This window comes from Rhea americana, unplaced genomic scaffold, assembly GCF_003343005.1.
Source record: "Rhea americana isolate MKP2758 unplaced genomic scaffold, rheAme1 scaffold_4, whole genome shotgun sequence".
In the NCBI taxonomy this organism is placed as follows: Eukaryota; Metazoa; Chordata; class Aves; order Rheiformes; family Rheidae; genus Rhea; species Rhea americana.
In genome coordinates this window covers 10,606,788-10,630,096 of record NW_028186534.1, presented here as the reverse complement: position 1 = coordinate 10,630,096, position 23,309 = coordinate 10,606,788, and the positions used below count along the sequence as shown (strand labels likewise).

At 42.3% G+C, this 23,309-nt stretch overlaps 1 protein-coding gene across 4 annotated transcripts in view; it reads right to left on the bottom strand.

Annotated features, from left to right (window-relative positions):
• The window catches only part of CDH4 (cadherin 4), a 447,560-nt gene that overhangs the window by 136,705 nt on the left and 287,546 nt on the right, over positions 1-23,309 (bottom strand). For 3 of the 4 annotated variants that reach the window (XM_085314135.1, XM_085314138.1, XM_085314137.1), the window contains exon 3: positions 20,689-20,868. In XM_085314135.1, the coding sequence (XP_085170261.1) occupies positions 20,689-20,868 (180 nt within the window). The remainder of the gene's footprint in view (positions 1-20,688; positions 20,869-23,309) is intronic. The other variant, XM_085314136.1, reaches the window with a different exon arrangement.

The window sequence follows — 23,309 nt, the reverse complement described above, 5'->3', positions numbered from 1 at the left end:
AGATATGTAAAGAAATGTGCTGGAATACAAGCGCAAAGCTGTGCAGGTGCAGAAGTGCAGCCAAGAAGGGTTAGTGCCCCTGCGCAGGGCACCAAGGCGTCGGGTTTGTTCCACAGGAGGTCACTGTGAGAGCACGTTAAACCCTCCGCAAAGCTGAAGCATTTGGTTTGATATTGTTTCCTTCCTCCGGACTAACAGTAAAGATTTGTCGGAAGGTGTAGGAAGGCAGAGATTAGAGCGCATAGATTTGCTCTGCCSTCCTCGCAGGCCCGCTCTGATGGCCAAGGGATATTACAATCACCAGATGGAAAGAAAGAAAAAGGAAWGACTTATTTGAAAGCCCCAAAGCAGAGAAAGAAGGGCTGAGCGAGGCTGGGAGGAGGAGGACACCACGCTGAACCCTGTAAGGGTGATGCCCCCTTCCCAGGAGCTGGCGCGGAGCAGGGGCATTCGTGCGGCTCTAGGCCACCCTGCTCCTTCCTTGCAGAGTGCGCTCGCTAGCGAGGCTCGCTCTGCATTTTCATGACATTTGGCAAGTTTTTAAACCAGGCACTTTCASCGTCTTCTCCCTTTTTAAATCAAGTGTTGTACTGCTAATTAATCTGTAGGGGATAGGTCTGACTTATTTAAAAGCACAGTTCTACTGCGTATGTTTGAAGTATATATTTAACGGAAAACCTCGGAATTTGACTGCATTCTAGCCTGTGACATTTTTAGCTTCGCACAAAGGATGTCTCTGCAGAACGCTAGCAGTTCAGCGGAGTTACACATTACAAAACCCTTCTATTTGTCATTGCCTTCAAGCCTCTTCAAAATGAATTCTGGTTAGGACATGTGAATGTAAAATRCTCTTGTTTCCTAATGAAGCACTTTGAAATGCACTGCAGGAGAAGCTTGATTTTACTCTTCCGCAGACACCGACAGGASTTCTTGCCTTTAAATATTCTATCCTGAAAGGCAAATCCAGACAAACCACATAGAGCGCTGGCTACCAAAAAGGGAAATACAAATTCTTTTTCTCATTTYTTCCAACAGATCAGTCTAGAACAGAAGGAAATGAAACACTCATTCAGCAAAAAGGGATTAAAAACTGAATACAAATATCCACTGAAATTAATCTCCAATTTCATCAGAGTGGAAACAGGATCTTGACAAAAAAGCAAAACAAACCCTCAAACATCTAAATATACTTCATGCTGCCAGMCCAACATCTTTCAGCAAGCAAAATCTCAGAAATCCATATGCACCTAGATGAATCTTATTACCGCAACCCCAGTGTAAGCTCTGATTTCAGAACGAAGTTATTATACGCTGTGCTTCACTTATGAGGAAGTCAACCCCCRGAAAAAGTTAATTAAAAAGATGCCAAACCCGTCACGGTCACTCTTAAAAACAAGGTAAACCTTAGCATAAACTGGTTAGGGACCTGATGAGGCTAAATAGTTTGAGAAAGATTTCCCACAGGGACTCGCTCCRAGTTCCCTCCAGCTGGCAGTGGCTGAAGTAGAGATGTGCACGTCCAGTGCTCGACCAGTGCAGCTCATGCCGGAAAAATCCCCGTGTGTGTGCTGGACCCTGGCATGCTATCACCCACTCTGTCACCCGAGTACTCCGGCTTGGATCGGCCATATTCCACACCTGCTGGTGCCAACTTCACATCAACCTTATGCAAACACACAGGGGACCAGTCCTCTGGCACTGGCGTGCTGCCACAGCACCTCTGCTTCACCAGGCAAGACAGCCTTATACACGTTATTTCTAACTGCCAGCTACCTTTACTTGTAATCGAATGGCTGTTCCATATTTCCAAGTAAAACTGAGCAGCTGAATTAAAATATCTCATTTGAGAACACAAGTTAAATTTAAACACTACATGCATAAAAATACTAAATTTTTTGACTTTCAAATATATAAGCATTGGGATGTTGCACTGTAGAAAGTGTGCATTGGTTTTTTTCTACAGCACCACTTCATGAGTCAAACAAAGTGGCACAAAATGCTGGAGACTTTCTGGTCAGACAGTATTTCTAGTCTGATAAAGAGATCACTGACATTTCATACAGCTGCACACTGATCAAAACTCTCTTACACTTCATTATATAAACAGGTATAGTTGCTAATTAATGAATTAAAGTGGAGAAAGAAACTGTTGGCAAGAATGGAAACTTGGCCCAAGATCTCCCCTGAGCAACGTTCAGTCAAATGAACTAAGCCCTATTAGTGCCTGCTGGCAGGTGCAGTCCTAGCAGCCTGCAAAGGAAGTGTGCAAAATTCACATTTTTCTCTCTTTCTCAGTTACTGAGAAATCTAAAAATAATTTTGCTTTACTACCACACACCTGATATTGTAACATTTGCACAGCAGCACTGCACATCAGGCATGCAAACACGGAGTTGCAGGTCAGACAGCACCTGTCYGTCAAGGGCATGCAACCACATGGTGCTATCTTCTCCTCACCTCCTGCCATCCAAGCATGGCAACATGCTGCAAACATGGTGAAGTCGTGCATGCAGCAAGCTGTTCAAATGCAGCTTGGCTGAAGATAAACCTTAAGGAAATTAAAGCGGGTGTTTGGATTCTGGTAGAGTCTTTGCTGCATCTGTACATGAGGCAGCAGGACAAAGTTGTGACACTTAGGGCAATCTTTATGCAGGCAGAGAAAATACGAGCTTCTACACAAGTGCTTAACTGCTGTTAGATGAGTATGAAAACTTTAATCATTCTGGTTAGAATACAGCAAATTACTCTCTCTTAATCAAACTGCAGGTTCTCTAGTTTTGTATGTGATAATATTCCTGATTAGTTTAGAAACATTATTTTACATAAGATGAGAATTTCAGAAGTGAACTGTGTTTTCAGTGGAACCAATTGAAGCTTTACCATCAACATAAAGGGGGCACACTTAGCCCAGTATTGGATTTCTGAAAAGTTATAAGTATTATACTCTTAGCAAGAGGAAAAGTGGTTAAATTAGCACTATAAAAGGTTTGAAAACCCTTGGTCAAATGGATTTGAGAGATAGCAACTTAACTAGTGTATCAGGAGAACCACCTGAATTTATTCTAAAGTAAAGATATTCAGAAAGTGGGCTTTTTGTTCATCAGTAGAAAATTAAGGAAAAACGAAACAAAACCTACATAAAAACAACAATCTTAATGATTCAGTTAAAATATTGGGGGCCACTGAGACTGCAGGTCTTTTAGAAAAAAATGTAATCATGATCATGGTATGGAATGCGAAAACTCCAAAAAAAAGTTTCCAATTGGCTTAATTTTATTTTTAAAACTAGATTTGATAGAGATTTCCCATCAATCCTACTTAAAAGTTTCCCATCAGAAACATCTTAAAAACTCAAGAGCAACACAAGAAAGGTAAGGCAGCAAGAGATTAAACTGGTGGATTTGGGAGACAGGGTTCAGTTCTCAAATCTACCCTGCATTTCCTTTCTGACTTTTCCCATATCATTTAGCCTCTCTCAGCATCAATGTTTGTGTCTGCAATTCAGCTTGAATTTAAGTCTGAGACATGTACTACTAATACATGAGAACAAAAGCCAGGTAGCTAAAACTCTGTATTCAGCCACGATTCAATTTGCAAGTGAAAACTGGAGCCACAGAGAGTCTGGACCTCAACCTTGTTGGAGAATTTACTGCTTAATTTCTATCAATTCCTTGTTTTATATTTTACTAGGTGTCAGCCATAATTCAGCTGCAATTGGTTTTGTGTACTCGTATTATGAATATGCTATGCACCGTTTACTACTCAAGAGCAGTAACAGCTACTTGGATTTATATAATATCTTAGCATATCTAGCGCTTCAAAGAGCTTAACAAAAGGAGATAACTCACCAGGACGGCAAGCCAACCTATCCATTACAAAATAAATAAATCACTTTTAACTTCAGACTTCAAAAGGCCCCACTAAAATCTCTGTAGGCAAGGGCTTCCACYGAGCACGAGCTGAGCAGCCAACAGAGCAGCATCCCCAGGTGACACATCATGGTCCTTGCCCAGTGTAGATTAATGAACAGCAGGAATGGAAATGCTAATAATTAAGAAAAGGTTAAAATGTTCACACTGTGTCAGAATGATGCATAAAAGGATAACACTGCTTAATATCACCACAGCAATGCAGAATTGTTTCAGAAACTAAATTCCAACTGGGAATATATTAAGACTGAGAAGAAAGGACTCCTCAGAGTAGAAAACCAATGCAAAACAGCTAGTGAAAAGCAGTCAACTCTGTGGCATGAAGGCAATATATATGTTGTAAACTAAAGCTCTGTTCTAAAACAAAAGCCATCTGAAAAACAAATTCAGGAAAACATCCAGAAATTACTGTCTGAAAATTATTTTAAAAATCAGACATTTTTCCAAATGAACTGCTTGTGTCCAAAGCAGTACTTGCCCCTCACAACTCTCCCAGTATAGCTCTAATTCAGACCGAGAAACTTAGGGCCGAATTTTCAAGAGACACGTTTAGTACAACTAGTTACTCAAGCATTACAGATAAACACCCAAGCGACCAACTCCACACCTGACTAACCAGTCGTTTGCTCATGCACGGACCACATTTCCTGACTGCTTTTGTGCAAATTTTCACACCCAGCTGTCCTTATTTTTTTTTTTTGATCAAAAAGGCATTTATTAACTGCATGTTAAGGAAACTAAAGCATAAGGATATAGATACAAGGGAGGTTTCTCTTGTGGCTGTCAGGACAGGATAGAAACAGCTTGTGCATGGGTTCATGGTGGCCCGGCACCTGCACTTACCAGGGCTGTCCTTGCCAAGGCCTCTCCTGGCTACAGGACACACACAAAGGCAGGATCTCTGAAGCCACAGCAGGCCACAGACATGGGGTCCAGCAGCAATTTTCTGTGCAAATAGCTGCAGAAAGTCAGTTCTTTCTGCCACCCCACACCTTGGCAGAGTATCATACCTGTCGTCCACAGAACAGACTTTCTTCCTTCCTTGGGGCTGGYACACAGACAAAGGTCTTGATGAATATGTGATAACTACTCCTTTACACCGCCAGGGTCAGGAGACCTTTTGTTGGCTTCAAGGACAAGAACTTCAAGAGCAACAGCAATAGCCCCAGGCTCATCTTTCTTCAGCTGGCACCTGAGCATGGCTGACACACAACCTCTCCTCAAGGGTCTCTGCTCTGGACAGGCCAGGGAATCSCTTTTGGTCCATTTTAAATTACATTTGAAAACAGACAGAAGATAAAATTACCTAACAGCAATAACTTCTAAGCTGCCAGGTCAAAGTTTCAACTTCGATCTCTTTCAGCAGGTCAAGACCTGTAGCTACAGGAACGACAAGAGGAGCCACACATGTGCAGACAGCCTTTGCCATTGGCCCACCTCCAGCAGCTCCTGCCAGCTTCTCGGGGCCCTGGCCTGGGCAGAYGAGTCCCCAGCCCTCAGCTCTCCCAGCCTTTTGGACCCTTCTGCACTCACCTGTGGCCAYGTGCCAACATGTCCCCATCATCACTCCCGGCTCAGCATTTCTCACTATTGCCCTTCTCCAGATGTACAATTTACACAAACRACAGTATCAAATCCTTCAAAGTTCATTACACATGTTTAGAAAGCACATTTTTCTATATGTACAGAATTCACCAAAAATTGATCTTCAACATGCTGGAAGAGATCACTAGCTTCGAATGACATYGGACTTCCCACTTCCTGCTAGATCGGCCACTACTATCCGTGACCTTGTGAAAAGSCCATTAATTCATCTGAACCTCATTTTACCTGTATGTTGAATTGGAATAATAATCTGCTGTACACTCCTCGAAACCTCTTTTTGAAAGAGTTATTAAAGAAAGAAAAGCAAGACTAAATTGTAAATAGGAAATTATAACGTTCCATCTACTAATAGCACCTCTAGTGGGTTTTAAAGGTTCTCTGAAATTCTGAATGAAAAGGTGCTATGAGAATACAGAATATTATTAAAGACTCATCAATTATGCACTATATGGGTACTTGCGAGCAAAATTTACAGCATTACCTAAACCCCATGGGGAATCAATGTATAAACTGTATTGCACATCCATATTACAGATGTCGAAAGAGTAAGTAAATACATGATAGCTTACTTCAATAAAGTGATCTGAAAGATATTTTTGTCCATATTACTTCATCTTCCAGAATTCTGCAAAAACCTTCACTTTCTGCTACCCATTAAATGCTTTTGGCAACACAATGTCAGGAAGGAACTTCCCATCACTAGTAGAAAAGTAGCGTAAGGAATAGTGATCTTCCTTCTTTGAAAAAGTACATTGAGATTTTATGCTGACTGTAACATTTTCATATACTTGTCTGAGACTACGTGCTTAACCTAAAATTTTTATATACACACACACAGTAAATTTCCACTTTCACAGCAATTACAATTTGCAAACCACTAGACTTGAACATGGAAAATCAGCATACAAGGAATTTTCCTTAAAGCTGATATTAGCATTATATCGGAGAACACCTAAATAGAAAGCTTGGCCTTTGGATTATTGATAGCTTCCACCTGTCCAAGGGATTCTGTTAGCAACTGGCTGCCTAATCACCACAAATTCATTCTCCCTTTGCTTGCTGCAATTATGCCATTGAAACCTGCAGGTCTGGGTTTTTTCTTCCCTTACTCTAAATGGAATTCATTTTAATGTCTACTGCAGAAGGCCAATACGATACAACCCCCCCAAACATTTCACTACTCATGCACTCTTTTTCATAATATCACATCAAATTGCTGAAGTAGTACCATATGGCGCTTGAGCACCAAGCCAGAACAAGTTGTTCAGCTTGTCATAATCTCAAAAGCTGCATGAAACTTAAATAATTTCTCTATGAAGTGGAAGATCTTTGGGTTTAATATAACTCATCAGAAATGGCTTCTGCATTTTCCTCCTATTATTTCCCATGTTTTCTCTGATTCACATTCCATTTTCCAGCCCTAGCTATCAGTATAAGTGGATACAAACTAAAGGGCTGAAAGGCTCTAAAAGCATCCTGTCCACACTTTCTTCTTGATCATTCATCATCGAATTGAATGGATAAACATCTTTCTCAATCAAACAGATACATGATTATAAATAAAAGCACAGCTAAAAAGTCTGAATGAAAAAAATTAATGAAATCTCCCACACTGTGATTCAACTCTTAAAGCAACACACTCAGCTGTAAAAATGTCCATGCTTCCACGCACACTGTCCCATAAGGAAATACAGCAACCTTTAAAAATTTTGGAAAGGTGACATTTAACCACTATGTAAGTCCAAGGAGAAAAGACTGTGGGAATTCTGAAGGTTGTGTCACAGATTACATTGTATTTATGTTCGCAATGCTGGGAGTCACTGTTAGTACACTAAATTTTTCTTTTTCTTTTTCTTTTTTCTTTTTTTTTAGTACTTCTTACTTTCATGACTGAGAAGAAAGGTTTGGGATGTAATAGGAGTGGAGATTGAAGATGCAAGAACTAGATATAGCAGAGATTTAAGCTGACCGATGGTACCCCACTGCGGTATGAGGAGCGCTCAGGCACGCTGAACACCAAAAACGAAAACGTGAAGGCAGAAGTAGGTAAGAACACGAAATGGCTGGACAGGAGACAGGCCTAAGGGGAGCACAGGGAACGCCGGGAGACACGGAAGAGGCAAGGCAGGTATTTAGGCAAATGAGACGCACCCAGAAAACCCGTGTAAGATCTGGTGCTGAGGGCCATGGGCTGGCTGGCACGGTGAAAGGACACCGTTATACAGCCATTTGCTTAAAAATAAAACAGAATCTGCTTTAGTTAGCAGGTACTGGGGGTTTCCAGAAAATATATCTGTAATGGCTACAAATGCGATTATTCTTTTTCTCTTAGCTATACGGAGAAAAAGCAACTTGTCGCCAGYGTGAAGGGAAAAGCACTTGGCTGCATGGGGGAAAGACAGCACTTGCTGAATCTGTGGCTTCACGGAAGGGAAGGAATAGCTCTTTAAAAAAGCAAGACACGCAGAGAATATCCAGGATAAATAGATGAAAAGAATCTGTCCTCCTCCCTTGATGAARCACTGACGTGAAAATATGAAATTCCTTCTGCCGACGGCGGCCCCAAGGCCCGGTGGCAGCCCGGCTGCCCCACCGCTGCGTGACGCAGCAAAAGCCAACGCGAAACCAGCCGGAATGGGCCCGGCGGAAAGCTGGGCCCAGCAAGGCCCTGCGCGAGCAGGAAGGAGCGGGAGGGCGCTGAGCGGCTCCACGGCTCCAGGCTGAGGTTCGCTCCCGCCCTCCGCATGCTCCCGCACCGCTGCGCTCTTTCTTTTAAGGGCCTTTACCTTTACAAAACTGAAACAGGATAAAAAGTCAAGAAGGAGCAGTCCCAGATTCCTTCTTTATCCTAAGGGCCTATCTCCTGACACAGAAGAGATGGAAAATGAGCCTAAGCTCCTCAGATCCCCACTTTAAAGGTACCCAGGCATAAGGCAGGATTTGCTGAGGTACTCGGGCCTCTCACTGCCACCGGCCCGTCAGGGAACCCGAATCACCCAGGATTAGCTCCTGGCTCTGCCGATCTTCCCCCGCCCGCCGCCCACGGTCTAGATGCAGCTCCCGTCACTGCAGCGCTCCTGCCTCGAAGAAACGCAGAACATAGCGCGAGCCCCGYGCGGCACCGCCGCGCGCCCGCCCCCGCCTCAGAGCCGGGCGGTCTGGGTGAGGCTGGCCAGCGGCGGCGCTGGCTCCGCGCGGGCTCCTGCCGGCGACGGCCCGGGCGCCGACTCCGCTCGCCGCGGTAGCGAGCCCTCGGCTGGCGAGCCCCGCTAACGGCCAGGCTTTCCGCACGACCAGAGCGAAGGGAAAGCATTAAAGGACCACGGAAAGCGCACGGCAGACGGGGACTCGCGAGCAGCTCCGTGTACAGTCCCAGTATGTTCAACCTTCCTCGCCAATTTAGATACCTGTCCCCAGCATCACTTATTTGTGGCTTTTAATAAAAACAGTATTTCCAAGAGTGAAGTCCTTTTTAAATCAGGGCAGGGTATAAAGAAGAAATAAGAATGAAATGTTCGATATAGGCTGCTTTGACGTGCCTGGCTGCAGATCTATTGGCAAAGCCTCAAGCTGACATTATGAGCAAGCCGTAGAAATAGAGTTGGCCTCAACGGCTCGCTTACCCCAGCCACACCGGCATGAGGGGCTCGGGCAACACGGCATTTCAGATTATCTTAAATGRTGTGTTGAAAGTACCTTATCCCAGGCAAGAAAAAGAGAAATGAAAAAGCTGGCGTGCGCAATTAGCAGCTCCCTTTGATGAATCTCTTCCAACGCTACCACCTTTGTGGACCGCTCTGCTTCTCAAGAAGTGGTTTTGATGTAGCCAGCGCAGGAAGAGCTTTAGAACAGGRTAACAATAGGGAAGACGACGAATTGTACGCGACAGCACCATTAACCTGGGCCAATCTGCATTAACTCCGTGAGTGCCGGATGCATAATTATACCGAAGACTCATGTAAAGCGAAATGAAGGTTTTCCTTACTTTAAGATCATACCATTCAGCATTTATTCTGCTCTTTCAACAATATATGCACTCTGTGCTCTGTACTTATGAATACCCTCTATCCAATTAATACCCCATTAAGCTGCACGCCTGCAGTCACTTTATCCTCAGACCACAGTATGGTAGCTTTTAACTCCATAATACCCTGGTATTATTACAATATTAGACTATAAGGGATTGATCCAAAGCTCACCGAGGTTAATGAGGGCTCATTAAATTTTGAATTAGGCCCTATCTGCTCAGCAAACATAAAGTGTAGTGAAACAGTATTTGTCAGTTAAGATGATAGAGGCGTAGTAAACTTTAAGCCGAAACATTGTATGCCAGTCATGGCAAAGCAAGGCAATAATGGGGGATGCGTGTGGAAAGCAGCTGTGGAAAAGAACTGTGATCACATTACACCACATACCACGCAGGAGAGATTTGTGCCTATACAAACAGACAGTGCCTGGTCTGACTCCGATACGATTTTATCATCACATGCTTAGGCATGACATAATATTGACATTATGGCTTTCCTTTAGATTTTGGTCTTGAATTTCACTTGGAGAGTAAGATACTAGAGACTTGAAATCAGTATGACTCCTTCCCTAATTACTGATTAATCAGGAGCTAAGGTTGCTTACATAGAGAGTCGTGTGGAGAAGGAGGAAGTCTCATTAGGAACAAGAGGTTAAAAAGAAAAGGAGGGGGACATTTTAACAACTGGATGGATAGGTAAAGAGAGGAAACCAGTTGATTTCCAGATAGCATGTTATACCTGAATGTTAAATTCTGTATCCATGTCTAATTAAAAAATTATAAGAAAWTGTTTTAAAACTTGCAGATACTGTGAGTTTTGATTCAAAAGGAATAACGGAAAGTTCTTATTCTTTTAATGACTTCAGAAATACATGTATGTTGTGTCATTCTGTCCCTTAGGTGCTCAAAAGACACAGCAGCTGTTTCATAAATTTTGAATTGCCTTTTCCTTTAGCATACAGAAATCTGCACCATAAACATAACACTGTCTGAAAAATATTCGGTAAACCTAGACAGTTGTTGGAAATGCTTCCTCCGATATTTAAATTCCTCTCTTAACAGGAGTTTCCCTGCAAAAACAGATGCTAACAAATAGTGTTTCTTCCATCAAGCTGAATGTGAACGCTTTGGTGCAGTATTTTTTTTTCTTGGAGACATTAGAGCGTGTATTTCCCATCACTGAAAGAAAACTGCCACCTTGCTTCTCCATTCTTTGCTTTCAAATAATAAATAACTGCTATAATCTTCCATAAAAGATTTATGTTCTGATGATGTCTGATTCTCCTACTCTAATTTTTTTGTGTTAGATGCAGTTGAATGGTATTTACTGGTAAGTAAATTGTGTCATCATTTCACTGCAAACCAGACCATCGAAAATGTAAGATGGCCAAACATTTATTTTTGTTTTCCAACAAACAAAAGTCCCTTAGGAGAGCTATGGATTAACCAACAACTCTTTTTAGTGTGGACCTTTCATCTTAATTTCTTTCCCTTATTCTCCTAATAAACTCTCCTCGGTGATGTTATATTAGAAGTAACTCTGAATAGCTCACAGTGCGTTTRGATAGTCTGCCTTTTAGCCACCCCATTTCAATGCTAACTTGGAAATAGAGCTGAACAGCCCTATGCACAGGATTTGTCCCGGTAAGCAGGGCACTCTGGTGAATTGAAGCTCTCCCCTTGCTCTTGAAGCTACTCAACAAGAGGTTTGATAGCAGACCGAGGCTGCTAGTGGAGCATGTTACCAGCTCTATCACCAGGGCAAAGATCTGGCCTCACATCCAGTCATTTCACAAGACAGCACGTGGCTTTCCTCTCTGAGACAGAAACGATGAGCCTGCATAGCATTTCTTCTTTCTGAAACCACCTACTTTTTACCAGAATAAAATTAGCTTCTTCACTTAAATAAATGTTGCCGCTCACAGAGCCTCAAAGCACCAATCTAACAAATAAGTCAACTGCAAAACAGCCTGAAAGGGCTATAAAACCCRAGTGCAGATGCAAATACATCTTCAGGCCATTTCAAGTTTTGATTAAAATGAGTGGAGATTATGAGTGAAAAAAAGGAAACCGGGAAGCTGAACTGTCCCAGCAATGCCTACCAGCACCGCTGCATTTAAAAGTCTGTGACTACTTCTGCTCTAAGTAGTGACACTCCTTGCTCTCCCAGCCCCGTCTCCAGCCATCCGGAGATGCAGAGCAGGGCTTGCACCTCACTGACCACCTCTGCCTGGGGCAGCTCTCGGCCTCGGCGCCTATTAAGAAAAGGGAACACGCTTGCACAGCATATGCGAAGATGTGGCCATGCATCAGTCCGGGAGTGGGCTTGCGCTGCATGCAGAGGAATGAAAGTAAAACACAAAATGCAAGAAAAACTACAGGTATGGCCAAAGAGGCATAATGTTGACTGTTTGGTCTTCATCCAGCAATGCACTATTCAAGTCCTTGGTTTTCAGTCACTAAATAGACTCAGAAGAGCCATTGGAATTACTTAAAGGCTCAAATTTAGGCATGTGCTTAAAATCTCTGCTGAATGAGGGCCAAATGTTCAGTACCATCTGCAGATACCCAAACTGCCTTGAGCAAAATGTTTCCCTTCATATTACCCAAGGTTTTGTTTGTCTGTAATCTGTCGAACTGTTCGGATAGGAAAAAAGAGTTCTTTAAGAAAATTAGCAACAAAAAAAAATGTTATCAGAAATATGATAATTATTAAAAATATGGTAAGAGTTCTGGGAAAGAACAAATTTGAAAGAATCAAGGTCTTTAATGAAACAGTGGCAAATTACTATACAACTACTCTTTGCTGCCCCATCATCTAACCATGGCTTACACTTCTCAGTCAGCCTGCATTAGAGACAGCTGAGAAAGGATTTAGATGGTGACACCTTTATCACTGAAAATCTCAGCAGTTATAAATAAAACAATTAACTGCAGCAGTGAAAGCTTAAAATTAGCCCAAGAGTAAATTCTCTGAAATCTTAAAAGCTGACATCTGAAATTCCAGGGTGCTGAATTTAATTCTTTAGCAGAACAGACAAAAAAGAACATATGCAATAGTATGGGAGGGGGGCGGCGGGGGGGGGGGGGAGAAGGCGGATGGGTTTTTTGTTTCCTATGTTATTCCAGCCTAATACAGTGAATTTCAGCAACAGCCTAGCTGTCAAGGTTATATGTGCACCAACATTCTGCAAATCCAAACTCACACCCACACAGCTCCACTGTTTCTTCAGGACTCCATTTCAACTCATCCAGGAAGCCAAGCCTCACAGAAACCTATTACTAATGTGGGTGATGAGTGTTAAATAATGAATTATTCCAAAAAAAGAGGCAGATTGCAAGTTCTTTGCTTATGTGTTAGCTTTTTTTCATTACTATTATTATTTTTTAGGTGGGAAAGTCATGAGCAAAACCAAATCTTGATTAATCCACTCTTTTTGTGTACCCTCTGTCTTTACCGATTTTTCGATAGCTTTCATGAGCAGCATGCGTTAGCTCTGACTGTGCCTTCCTGTCTTTGCCTCTACACATAATGACAGCCATACTGAGCGACTATTACAGTTATCTCACTTTCTGTATAGGATGGGGATGTAATGATATGTTGCAATATGTGCAATGGGCTATTGCAGCTAAACACTCTTTGGAGTGATTGATGAACTCTTTGCAGTATGCCTCACACGGCAGTTCAAGGCGAAGGGTACTTATCCATCTGTGCTTCCTACTTTTTCTGTTCCCAAGGTGAACTCCTTGCAGGAGGAAAAAGGGAACGGCTAGATGGTGTGATGGTGAAGGAATCAACCGACAGCGGGCAAAGGAAGGGAGCTGCTGCATAGCTGCTGCATCGGGGTGGACAAGCACCTTTGACTCCCCAGGAAAAGCACCCTGCGCATGGACACACAGCTTTATTTTTAAAAAAGTAGCGATTGGTGCTATCATTACAAATACCTGTCAATACATCCCACTGTACGGCATTTTGAGAACTTTAAATGACTACCAAACAGTTTAAAACACTGCATTACATGAGGTYGGACCAACAGTCTCTTACCCTAGCATCCTCCCCATTTGACTGACCGTACCCCAAACTTTCACTGTCCTCCAGACTTTGTAGCTTCTCTGTTATTCACACTTGCAAAACTGGTACCCACCCGTTGCTCTTGCTTTCCAGGAACGTGTATTAGCACAGATCTGACCAGGATTTGTACGAACATCAGGCAAACATCCATGCACACGGAAGCAAGTTTTGAGACACAAAGTGCCAACCACCAACGCTGATCCTGTGATCATGGTTCCTGGACCCTGACCTGACTTTAATCTATACTACAGGACAATCAAACAAAAAAGTAACATCTTGAGGTTCTGCATGAACCTGAAGAAAGCCAGAAATACTATCAATGAATTTGGAGATTTCTGAAATTTCATGCTGGGACTTACTGATTTGAATGGGAGCAAAGTTGCATAGTGCCAATGGCCTCTGGAAATCCCAGTTTTTATGTTCTAAGGCATATTTAAAATTAGCCCTTTTTCATGCAACTGGGAATTTGATGGAAATTTATCACTTCCATACCACAAAGCATTTTAGGAGTTAGTATTTTTTTCACTCATGCTAATATTTCCAAAGTATTTTAGAAAATGGCAACATCTCCAGGGCAGGAATTTAAGCTGAACTGGGCATTGGGAGTTCTTGATATTGGTCTGCAAAGTCTCAGTCTCCTTAAAGCCCTGATCTGACTTATGGAGGTTCTACCTGAGCAGTAGCAAGGCCAGGCAGAATGAAATTCTTCAGCCATGTGTTGCCAAATTCAGAATGACAAGTCACCAAATTCCCCCTCTATCAAGATTTGAAGACATAAATAAGTAAGGCTCTTGCACTTTTTTCTGCTAGAAGATTGTATTATTCCATTCTGCAATTAAGAAAAAATGCAGAGCACAGGCAAGATTTAGTGTCTGAGCTTTCGCTGCAAGACTTATGTCAGTAGAAAAGCATTTGTGCTCTTGGGAATCAAAGTGAGAGTCACCCATTTGTGGCAGGTGTTTTAAGCACTCAGCCTAACAATCTACCCACGCATGGCACTACAGCAATTCAACGACTAAATTAAATCTCTGAATATTAAATTAATGATGGAAATCTAAAATATTAATATATTCTAATTGAATATTCTCCGATAAATTATCTAGGCATTCTCAGCAATTTGATTTTACTTTCATTTCTTAAGGAACTTTCAGCTGCATAAATACAGCTATTAAAGCAATTCAAAAAGGGAACATTTTCTGCTCAGACAAGAGAACTCTAAACACAAAGAATCTAAAAATTTCTTTCATATGATTGATTAAATCATAGAGCCCAAGACAGCTGAATCATTAAATGACTGCTTTCCTTCAGTCCCTCTGGCTTTAGCAAGGACAATATAAATTCCCCATGGGTCTGAATACAAGGAAATACAATATGTATAATTACAGTATAGGCTTGAATGCTGTTGTAAGAGAATTTCAAATGGAGCATTTATGCTGTAGCGGCACTTTTCAATCCATAGCGCTGTGTGTGTGCGTGCGTGCGGGYGAAGCCCACAAAGCACTGGGCATCTGCTTTTTTTGACCTAGATTCCCAAGTGGTGTATGTTGGTGCTGCCCCACCAGCTCTGGCAGCGATGTATGAATTTACATCAGGATCTGGCCTGCTATTTTTGTGAAATGATAGGAGGGTTAGAAACGACACCCAGTCGTATTTCCAGGGAGAATGCAAACGAAGGGGCGCATGCAGTACGGTAGCTTTACGAATACTGTGGTATATATTTAGGAATCTACTCTAAACTGTCTGTTTATAAGAAACTTCGGATAGACACGCCAAGAGAGCAGCTCGTCTTTCACCACGCACTCAACGYGTGGGGTGTCCTGCTCTGGCACCAGCACACACGCAGCGCACCTCCAAGGCACGGCTGAGACTGCGGCAACATCTGCCCGGGTTCAGTAAAACCTTTTCCTGTTAATCTTTTTCTGTTTGGTTTGTATCATGAAATCACAGCCAAGAGCCGAGGGCTGTTGGACTCTACTATTCTTTAAACAGYTCCGCAGAGCGACCCGGCTGGCTGCTGCTGCTGCAGAAATGGCCCCATCTCCTCGCCACCTTTCGCATCCCTCCGGCTGCCACAAATGAGACTGAAGTGCACAAATTTCAGGCGGCGAGGCTCACAGCAGTACCAAAGGTGAAATGGGCTGAGAGCTGGGACCATCCTTTCTTTTCTTCTTTTCTTTTCTTCTTTTCTTTTCTTTTCTTTTCTTTTCTTTTCTTTTCTTTTCTTTTCTTTTCTTTTCTTTTCTTTTCTTTTCTTTTCTTTTCTTTTCTTTTNTTTCTTTTTTGTGGTTGAGAAGGCAAAAGAAACACCCGTTTGCACAAAAAACGAGGAAGATGTAGGCCTATTTGTAATCAAGGCTGTCTGCATCTCTCTCAGGAAAAGTACAGTCTGATGTCCTTTGGGAAGCATTTGCAAGGCCTTTTCTCAACAAACCTTCTCTTACCCACCGACAGATGCCATCTGTCTTGCAGCTGGGAGTTAATGGATGCTGAACTGCCAATCTCACAGCCGTAAGCAATATGGTTGATCCAGGATGCATGAGGGATTTCATACGGTAAAACTATCTGAAACAGTGCTAAGGTACATGCTGCAACCCCTCTGACAGGCAAAGGAAACAGCAGGGTTAAGGGCTGACTATCCAGGCTGTGGGGTGTTCTCAGCACGGGATACCTGATGTATACCTCGAACACGGCGATTTCAGACTTCTGGAGAACCAGAAGCTAAAATGAGCTATGCCACACAAATAGGTTGTAGAGCTCTTGAGCGTGCTATCATTTTTTTTCATATTAAATACCCAATTTCACTGCACAGCTTAGCAGGCGCTACCCGCCTCCACGAGCCCRCTTCACGGCTCCTAGCGCGCTCACAACGCCCCGTGCCTCCTTAACACTTGCCGTGCTACACCGAGCCTCGACGATCAGCGGCAGCTCCCCTAAGGAGCAACAAAAGAGTCTTCGGGTTTATTATAGTCCACTAACCTTCCTAACCGCTTCAAGACGTTCTGATTAAATTTATATAAAATGCATCCTTCCTTCTTACTCCCTGCTATACACATTAGATTATTTCTAGTATTCTTGTGTCTGAGATTACCAGCGTTCRGATACTAGAGGGCATGCTGTGTCTCTAGCATGCAATCAAGACAGTTTGTACGGGCACCAAGATCCTGCTCTCGGTCATCCCTCATGGATTTTCTCACCAGCGTAATGAGAATGAACACTGAGTTGTTTATCTTTTGAGTAAAATCCATATTTTAGAATTATGGCTAGCAAAGATACAGCTAGAGACAGCCAGATCTTAAGAGCTCTGGAAGGTGTCCAGAGGTGAAGTTGGAAGTTCAGAGCGTTCATAGAGAGGAGCATGGTTACAGGGGCTGAGGGAAGRGTCTTGTTACACAGCCTTGCCGTGCCCAACGGCCATCCCATACAGAGCCGTTTAACTTTTAAATGAATCGTTTTTATACAGCCCAGCGCGATGGACAAGGCTTCAGTCTCGAAAATGGACTCAACAATCCTGTTAGATGATGCTATTGCATATGGATCCAAACTTAAGATCCTGTCTGAACTTCAAAGGAGGATTAAATACAGGATTAACGAATAGATAATTAGATAATAGACAATTAAGAATTAGCTACACATGTAGCTAAAGAGGATGAGTCAGAAAGGAAAATATAGGGTACTCTGCAAACGAAGCAACTATTTGATACATTATCTTAGTTGATCAGTGTGGCTGTATGAGTCATTTGCTTGATGAAGGAGGGGGATTTCATTTGTTTTTGTATTTTAATAGGCATTTTTATGGACCTCATAGCTATAATATGAGAGTACTTGACAATTAGTAATGAAATTACCCTCACTACAGTGAAATATTTCACAGCATGTAAAATATTGTTCCTAATACAAAGGTGGAAGTGAAGCACAAAGAAATTAAAAGCAAGATATCCATAAATGTTTGCAAAATAAATATGCAGATATCAATAAAATTTGATAACTGATTATCAGCTCACTGACAAAACCAAAAATTGCACAACATTTTTAATGCTATTGAAAAATTATTTTTAGCTTCTACATGTAATGTTTATTTACACCATTTGAGGAACTGGTCCATTATTTCATTTATAAGTAAAATTCTTCAGCAGCCTGATCTAATCAGAAATTTCTATCATTAATTTTTTACATACTATTTTTACTAAACATATTTCCTACTTAGTATGTTTGATGCATATGAACAGACACGGATGTTCCTTTGGAAAAGAAAAAACCCTCCCTGTAATTAACAGATGGGGTTTTTTGGCAGGGATAATGTTGTGACTTCTTCCCTTTTTTTTTTTTTTTTTCATTTTTAACTTTTTCATTTAATGTATTCTATCAGAATCAAATGCTTTAATGAGCAGAGAATGACGGTTGATCCCAGCTGAACCAGTTAGGGGTGCATTTTGAGGTATGTGCCTCCCATCAAGCTGTATTCACCTTTGCTATGATTTAAACTTCATTCAGGCACAGCCTTGCTAAAAATACTGACAAGTAACTAATCAACTTCCATAAAATGGAATTTTTACCTTCACAATAGGAAGCAAGGGTAGGAGGGAACCCGAAAGATTTCCCTATGCATTTCAAATTAGTCTGACCTATAAAAACGCAAACTGCAAGTGGCACTATGAAAATGTACTTCTGGTAGGGCTTTCTGGTTTTTTAAAATTCAGATTTTTCATGCCATCCCTTCCTCTTTTTGGATCTAACCAGAACCAAAGATATCATAATGGAGGGACTGGTTTTCATTAGTTACACCTATAAAGGGTATGCTCAAGTAGGGCTCTTGGGACCAAAAGAAAGTTCAGTGTCCAGGAACTAATGCTAGCTTTGAACGCTTTATGAAAACTAGCTGAGAAAACTGTGACAAACTTCTTTCCATATAAATGGGATCTATGCTGCAACTTCACTTGAGCACTTCTTGCTCCAGTTTGCAAGCAGATGGACATGAAAATATTCATCGCCCAATGAGCGAAAGCATGAGAAATCAGCTCAAACCTGTTACCTAGCTCTCAGAGACAGCAGAATGTCCCACGGCAATCTGGAGATTATGTGGATAGAAATAATCAGATAGTACTGGCCTTCAGAAATGTCGATTTGTCCTATCCTGGATAACTAAAGAGCAAAGTCTACCAGGGAAAGCTGCAGCTCCCGCTAGGACTCGCTCAAGCTCCCTATCCAAGGCCCAGCAAATGGGCCAGGTGCTGCAGATGAGTAAAAATACTTAACCCAAACGTGAAACGTCAAAGGTTCTCACGCTTAACCAAGCTGCACTATTTGTATAAAGCCATGATCTTCCTGATCATTATGATACTTTCCATACATCAGGAGAAAAGGAAAGCAACCCTTGTAAACCATTTCTCTTCCCACCTCATTTTTTATTTCATTTTCAGCATTTCCTGTAGCATCTATATTTTAAAATCACCACGGAATAAATTTCTGTGACAATCTGGGAGCTCTGTGTTTCCATCAGCTAGGTCACCTTTCCAAGGCTAATGGCAGTTTAAGTAATAAATATATCAGTTCTTCTGTTCCTCTAGAAAAATTAATATTTGCCACTTTCATTAATACAAGACTTTCACATGCTCGGAGCTTTCTGTTTCATCTCCAGATTGTAGGGAGAAGAAGTGCCACAGAGAGTTCAGTCCTTATAAACCAATAAATTGCTCATGGTAAGGTGTTGTCAGATTGTCCTCTCACTTCTACTCAAAGCTCAAAAGAAATCAGCAGGGAGGGAGATAGGGTACAAGCTCATTTTGCAAGTAGCATGCTTATTTTTCACAGGAATTCAGGAATTAACCAAAATAATTAATCTCATTTATGAAAGTATTTCTGAGACATCAAGTTCTTCTCCTTAACATACTTCCTTCAACCAAGCTTAGAAGGCCGAAACGTTAATTGCTTATACCATATTCAGCACTGCTGAACGCACAAAAATCCTTGGCTTCCCTTCCTTTTATTCTAGAACAGACACAAAAACATTTGAGATTTAGCTCCTAGCACTATTTCATTCCTTGCTGTATTTCCCTAATTTGCACAAAGAAATTACATCGACAATTCAAGTGCACCCAGTACTTGGTGAATTGGGAACATGCACCTTTGGTCATTACATGACTCATCGCAAAGTTCACCTCAACTTCTGCAGGATTCAGCAAAGCTCGTTTTTCCTCCTAGGTACTGGTTGTGCAGAAGAATATCAGCTAATCAGTATGAAAGAGGTAATGATGGCAATTTGTTTTAATCCAGGCATTGTTTCAAGACGACTAGGCKAACTTCCTGAGGAGTGATGCCAATTACACACCGCAGTTTCTCAAAATAAGTTCTTAAATTTTATAATTGTCACCATTTTCTTCCAAATGAAGGGTTTAAAAACTCTGCCAGGGAGTTCTTTTTTTCACAGCTAATCTTTCTACTGCTCCAAAAACTGAAATCAGTACTCATAAAAGGAAGAGAAACAGGTATCTATATTTTGCTAACACTTAGCAGCAGCAATAATAGATCGATCAATGTCGGTATGTCGATATGTCTGTTAATGCCCTTTTTTTCTCTTCCTTTCCTTTCTCTCTCATCCAGTAACCATCATAAAACACCTACGCGGGTACACTCGATCTCAGTGAAGCTCCCTGCAAAGAAGGGCACCAGCAACGCGCCCAAGACCAGGCTCCATCTGCAGTGACGGCAGGCGTCCAGCCTCGGCGCTGGGTGTCACCCGGCCCAGCTTCACACCTGCAGGCGCTGGCTGGAGGAGAGCGCGGGCACGCGGCCACCTTGGCAGCGACGCCAGCCTCTCTTGGGGTGCTGGCTGGAAGGAGGCCATCAGGCTGCTCTCGGCTCGGGGAGGCAGAGCTTGGACCACGCGCTTCAGAGGAGCTTCAGCAGCAGGCAAAAGGCAACTTTGCTCGCATGCGGGAGGCAGAGCGCAGGGGCTGGGTTTCAAGCCCGTGCTCCAAGCCTGGTCCGCACCTATTGCTTCACTAGACCTCCTTCAGGTTTACCATTATTATTATTTCTATTTCTTTTTTTAAACTTACCCGAACCAGCTGCTGTGGAAAGGGTCCTCTCGAGTTTTCTGGCACGTTGATTGGGGGGATGACCCAGTCCCTCTTCTGCCGGCGGAGGCCGTTGGYGTTCTGGTGCTGGCGCCACGGCAATAGGGTGTCGCTTTGCTGCTGGGCGACCTCCCCAGGCACGCTCTTCCTTCCTTTTTGCTGCTTGGGAAACACAAAAGCAAAACCAGTTAGTTTTTCCACCGCTTCTTAGGACTACTCCAACAGTAGCGCTTCCCCGCGTGCGAACGGTCACATGTAGCTGTGAAAATTATTGTTATTAGCATGATGTATTTCTGCATCACAAAGGCACAATATGTTTTATTGGCAACCCTGGTACCACTTCATTTTCACTAATATATGGAGCTGTCACTCTCAAATCAAGATGCCTCCCGGAATATATCGTCTTCATTACACCAGCTGCAGGGAGCTTTAGTGGCACATTGGGGTAAAGAAGTTTCTGCAATTTTCTAATAAATGCAACATGCCAGAATACAAAAAAAGAAGCAAGTTCCTTTACAGTCTGTGTTGTGGGTTCGGTGTGAAGGAAGTTCACACTGTGAAGCTGGGTGCGAAGTTACCCTGCTCATTGGCATTAACAGGGTTACAGCAAACCTCCAGTCTGCGCTGCTGCAGACGGATCCTGCCAAAGCCAACAAACTGGGACCACAGGCAGCTCCACCGCTGCAAAGGTGAATTAGTTCAACTTTTTAATGCTTCATGAGGAATGACCTTTTTAAAGAGCTGGATTTTGAATACCAATCCCATATATATTTCCCTAGTCATGTAGCTTGGGAAGTGTAATGTATCTCAGTCAGTAAATAATTTTCTTTTTCATTATTGGGTGCTTTTGAGTCATTCTTTATAGGTATTTTTTTAATTACTGATTTTGCCCATGGCAAACATTGATGTTGGTCACATTAAAATGCTGCTGCAAAAAAAGCAGAAATGATGGAACATTTTTTTGGATTTAAAGATGCTGGTTCATCGTCAGAAAACTTCTGCCTTACAGAATGCCCTACAGAAATGTAGATTTGAGAGGCTCTTAAAAGGTTATCCAGTCCAAGCAGGTAAATASTCTGTAGTCTTCTAGAGTTCCAGGCATGACTTTTGAAAAGTCCTCCCCCTCCAAAAAAAAAAAAAAAAGATAACTAGCAAAGACAAGCTCGGTGAAAGCAGCTTAAATTCGCCATATGGTGACTTGCACTTCCACTAGAAAACATTTAAACTTTCGTTAGGTTGGCAAAATCAGAAGCTACCTTCTCTTGATCTGAGGTTAAGATCAGTGGGAATATTATTTCCACACTGTTACAGTTTTCAGCCATTCTCACAGATCCTGCCACTCAAAATGCAAAAAACTRAATTGTACTAGGCAAAAATAGCAAAGCCTCCCTTTGAGGCGGTTGCAGTCCTAAGCCACGCTACCTTTTATACCTTCTCCAAATGTAAGAACTTAAACACCCTACAAACACTTGCAGTCGCTTGTAAGCACTGACTTGAGGGAGAACATTTGCTTAGAAGCTTACAGTTAGCTATAAATCCATCTATTAATACATTTCAGTCGTTGATCTGCAAGTGCACTGAAACAGGCAGTCAACTGCGAGCTGAAGAGCACRGGCAGCGGCGCGGCGGCTCTGGAGCCGCGCGGACCTTCTGCCCGACGCAAGCTAGACATCACAGCAAGGAGGCCATTCTCACAGCTTGATCGTGGCTCTGATCTGCATTACCTGCGGCGCACAAATATCCACCCACTGCAGTAGTTAGAAGCATTTGTAAAAAATGCGGCTATTTTTACAGCAAACCTTAAAAATGAGCCGCTTTGAGCAGAGATGAATTTTCACCAAACAGAGGAGCATGGTCTTTCCCTGTCACATATGGAGCTATGWTTTTCAAATCCCCTCTCATGCTAATTCATGCCGCCGAGGTGACTGGTGTTTTGTGTTTGCTTGACTGCTGTTTTATACACCTCTAACAAGCACAGTCCCCGAGCTGCTGCAAGATCACTGCACTGCTGTTCAATATTTAGATGTTATTCTAAAAATATTCACTTAAGTGCGCAATGAACAAAGAAACAGCATCATGCTATGGCTGCAGGGGACTCTCTCAGGATYTTCAGGATATGGGTAGGAATCATTGAAGTCATCCTTCCTACGGGATGTAATGTGCCACATCTAGTAGAGTCTTCCTCTAAAGACTGCTTTACCACCAGAAACTCATCTTTTCTCAACACTGATGGAAACAATGTTATCTAAAGAAGATACCCAGAAACCAACCTCAACAGGAAGCAGACTCCCAGACACCAGCTACAGAAAGGTGGATATCCCCCCCCTTACTTTTTAATTGGCTTGTGGTTCCCAAACGGGGTTCCTCTGAAAGCAGGTATTTGGATCAGTTTATATAATTGCCACCGAGCGTGGGGACAAATTATGAAAGGATGGTCAAATAATTTGTGCTCTGCTGAGTTTACACAGTGGAATGAGTCTGAACTAAGACAGACTTGAGAATTAACACGAATCCCAAAGCTCCATGTATAYTGAAATAATTAGTGTCAGCTCAGCAAGGCAGTACCAGCCTTTTTAGTCGTTATGAAATATTTGCTGGCAGGT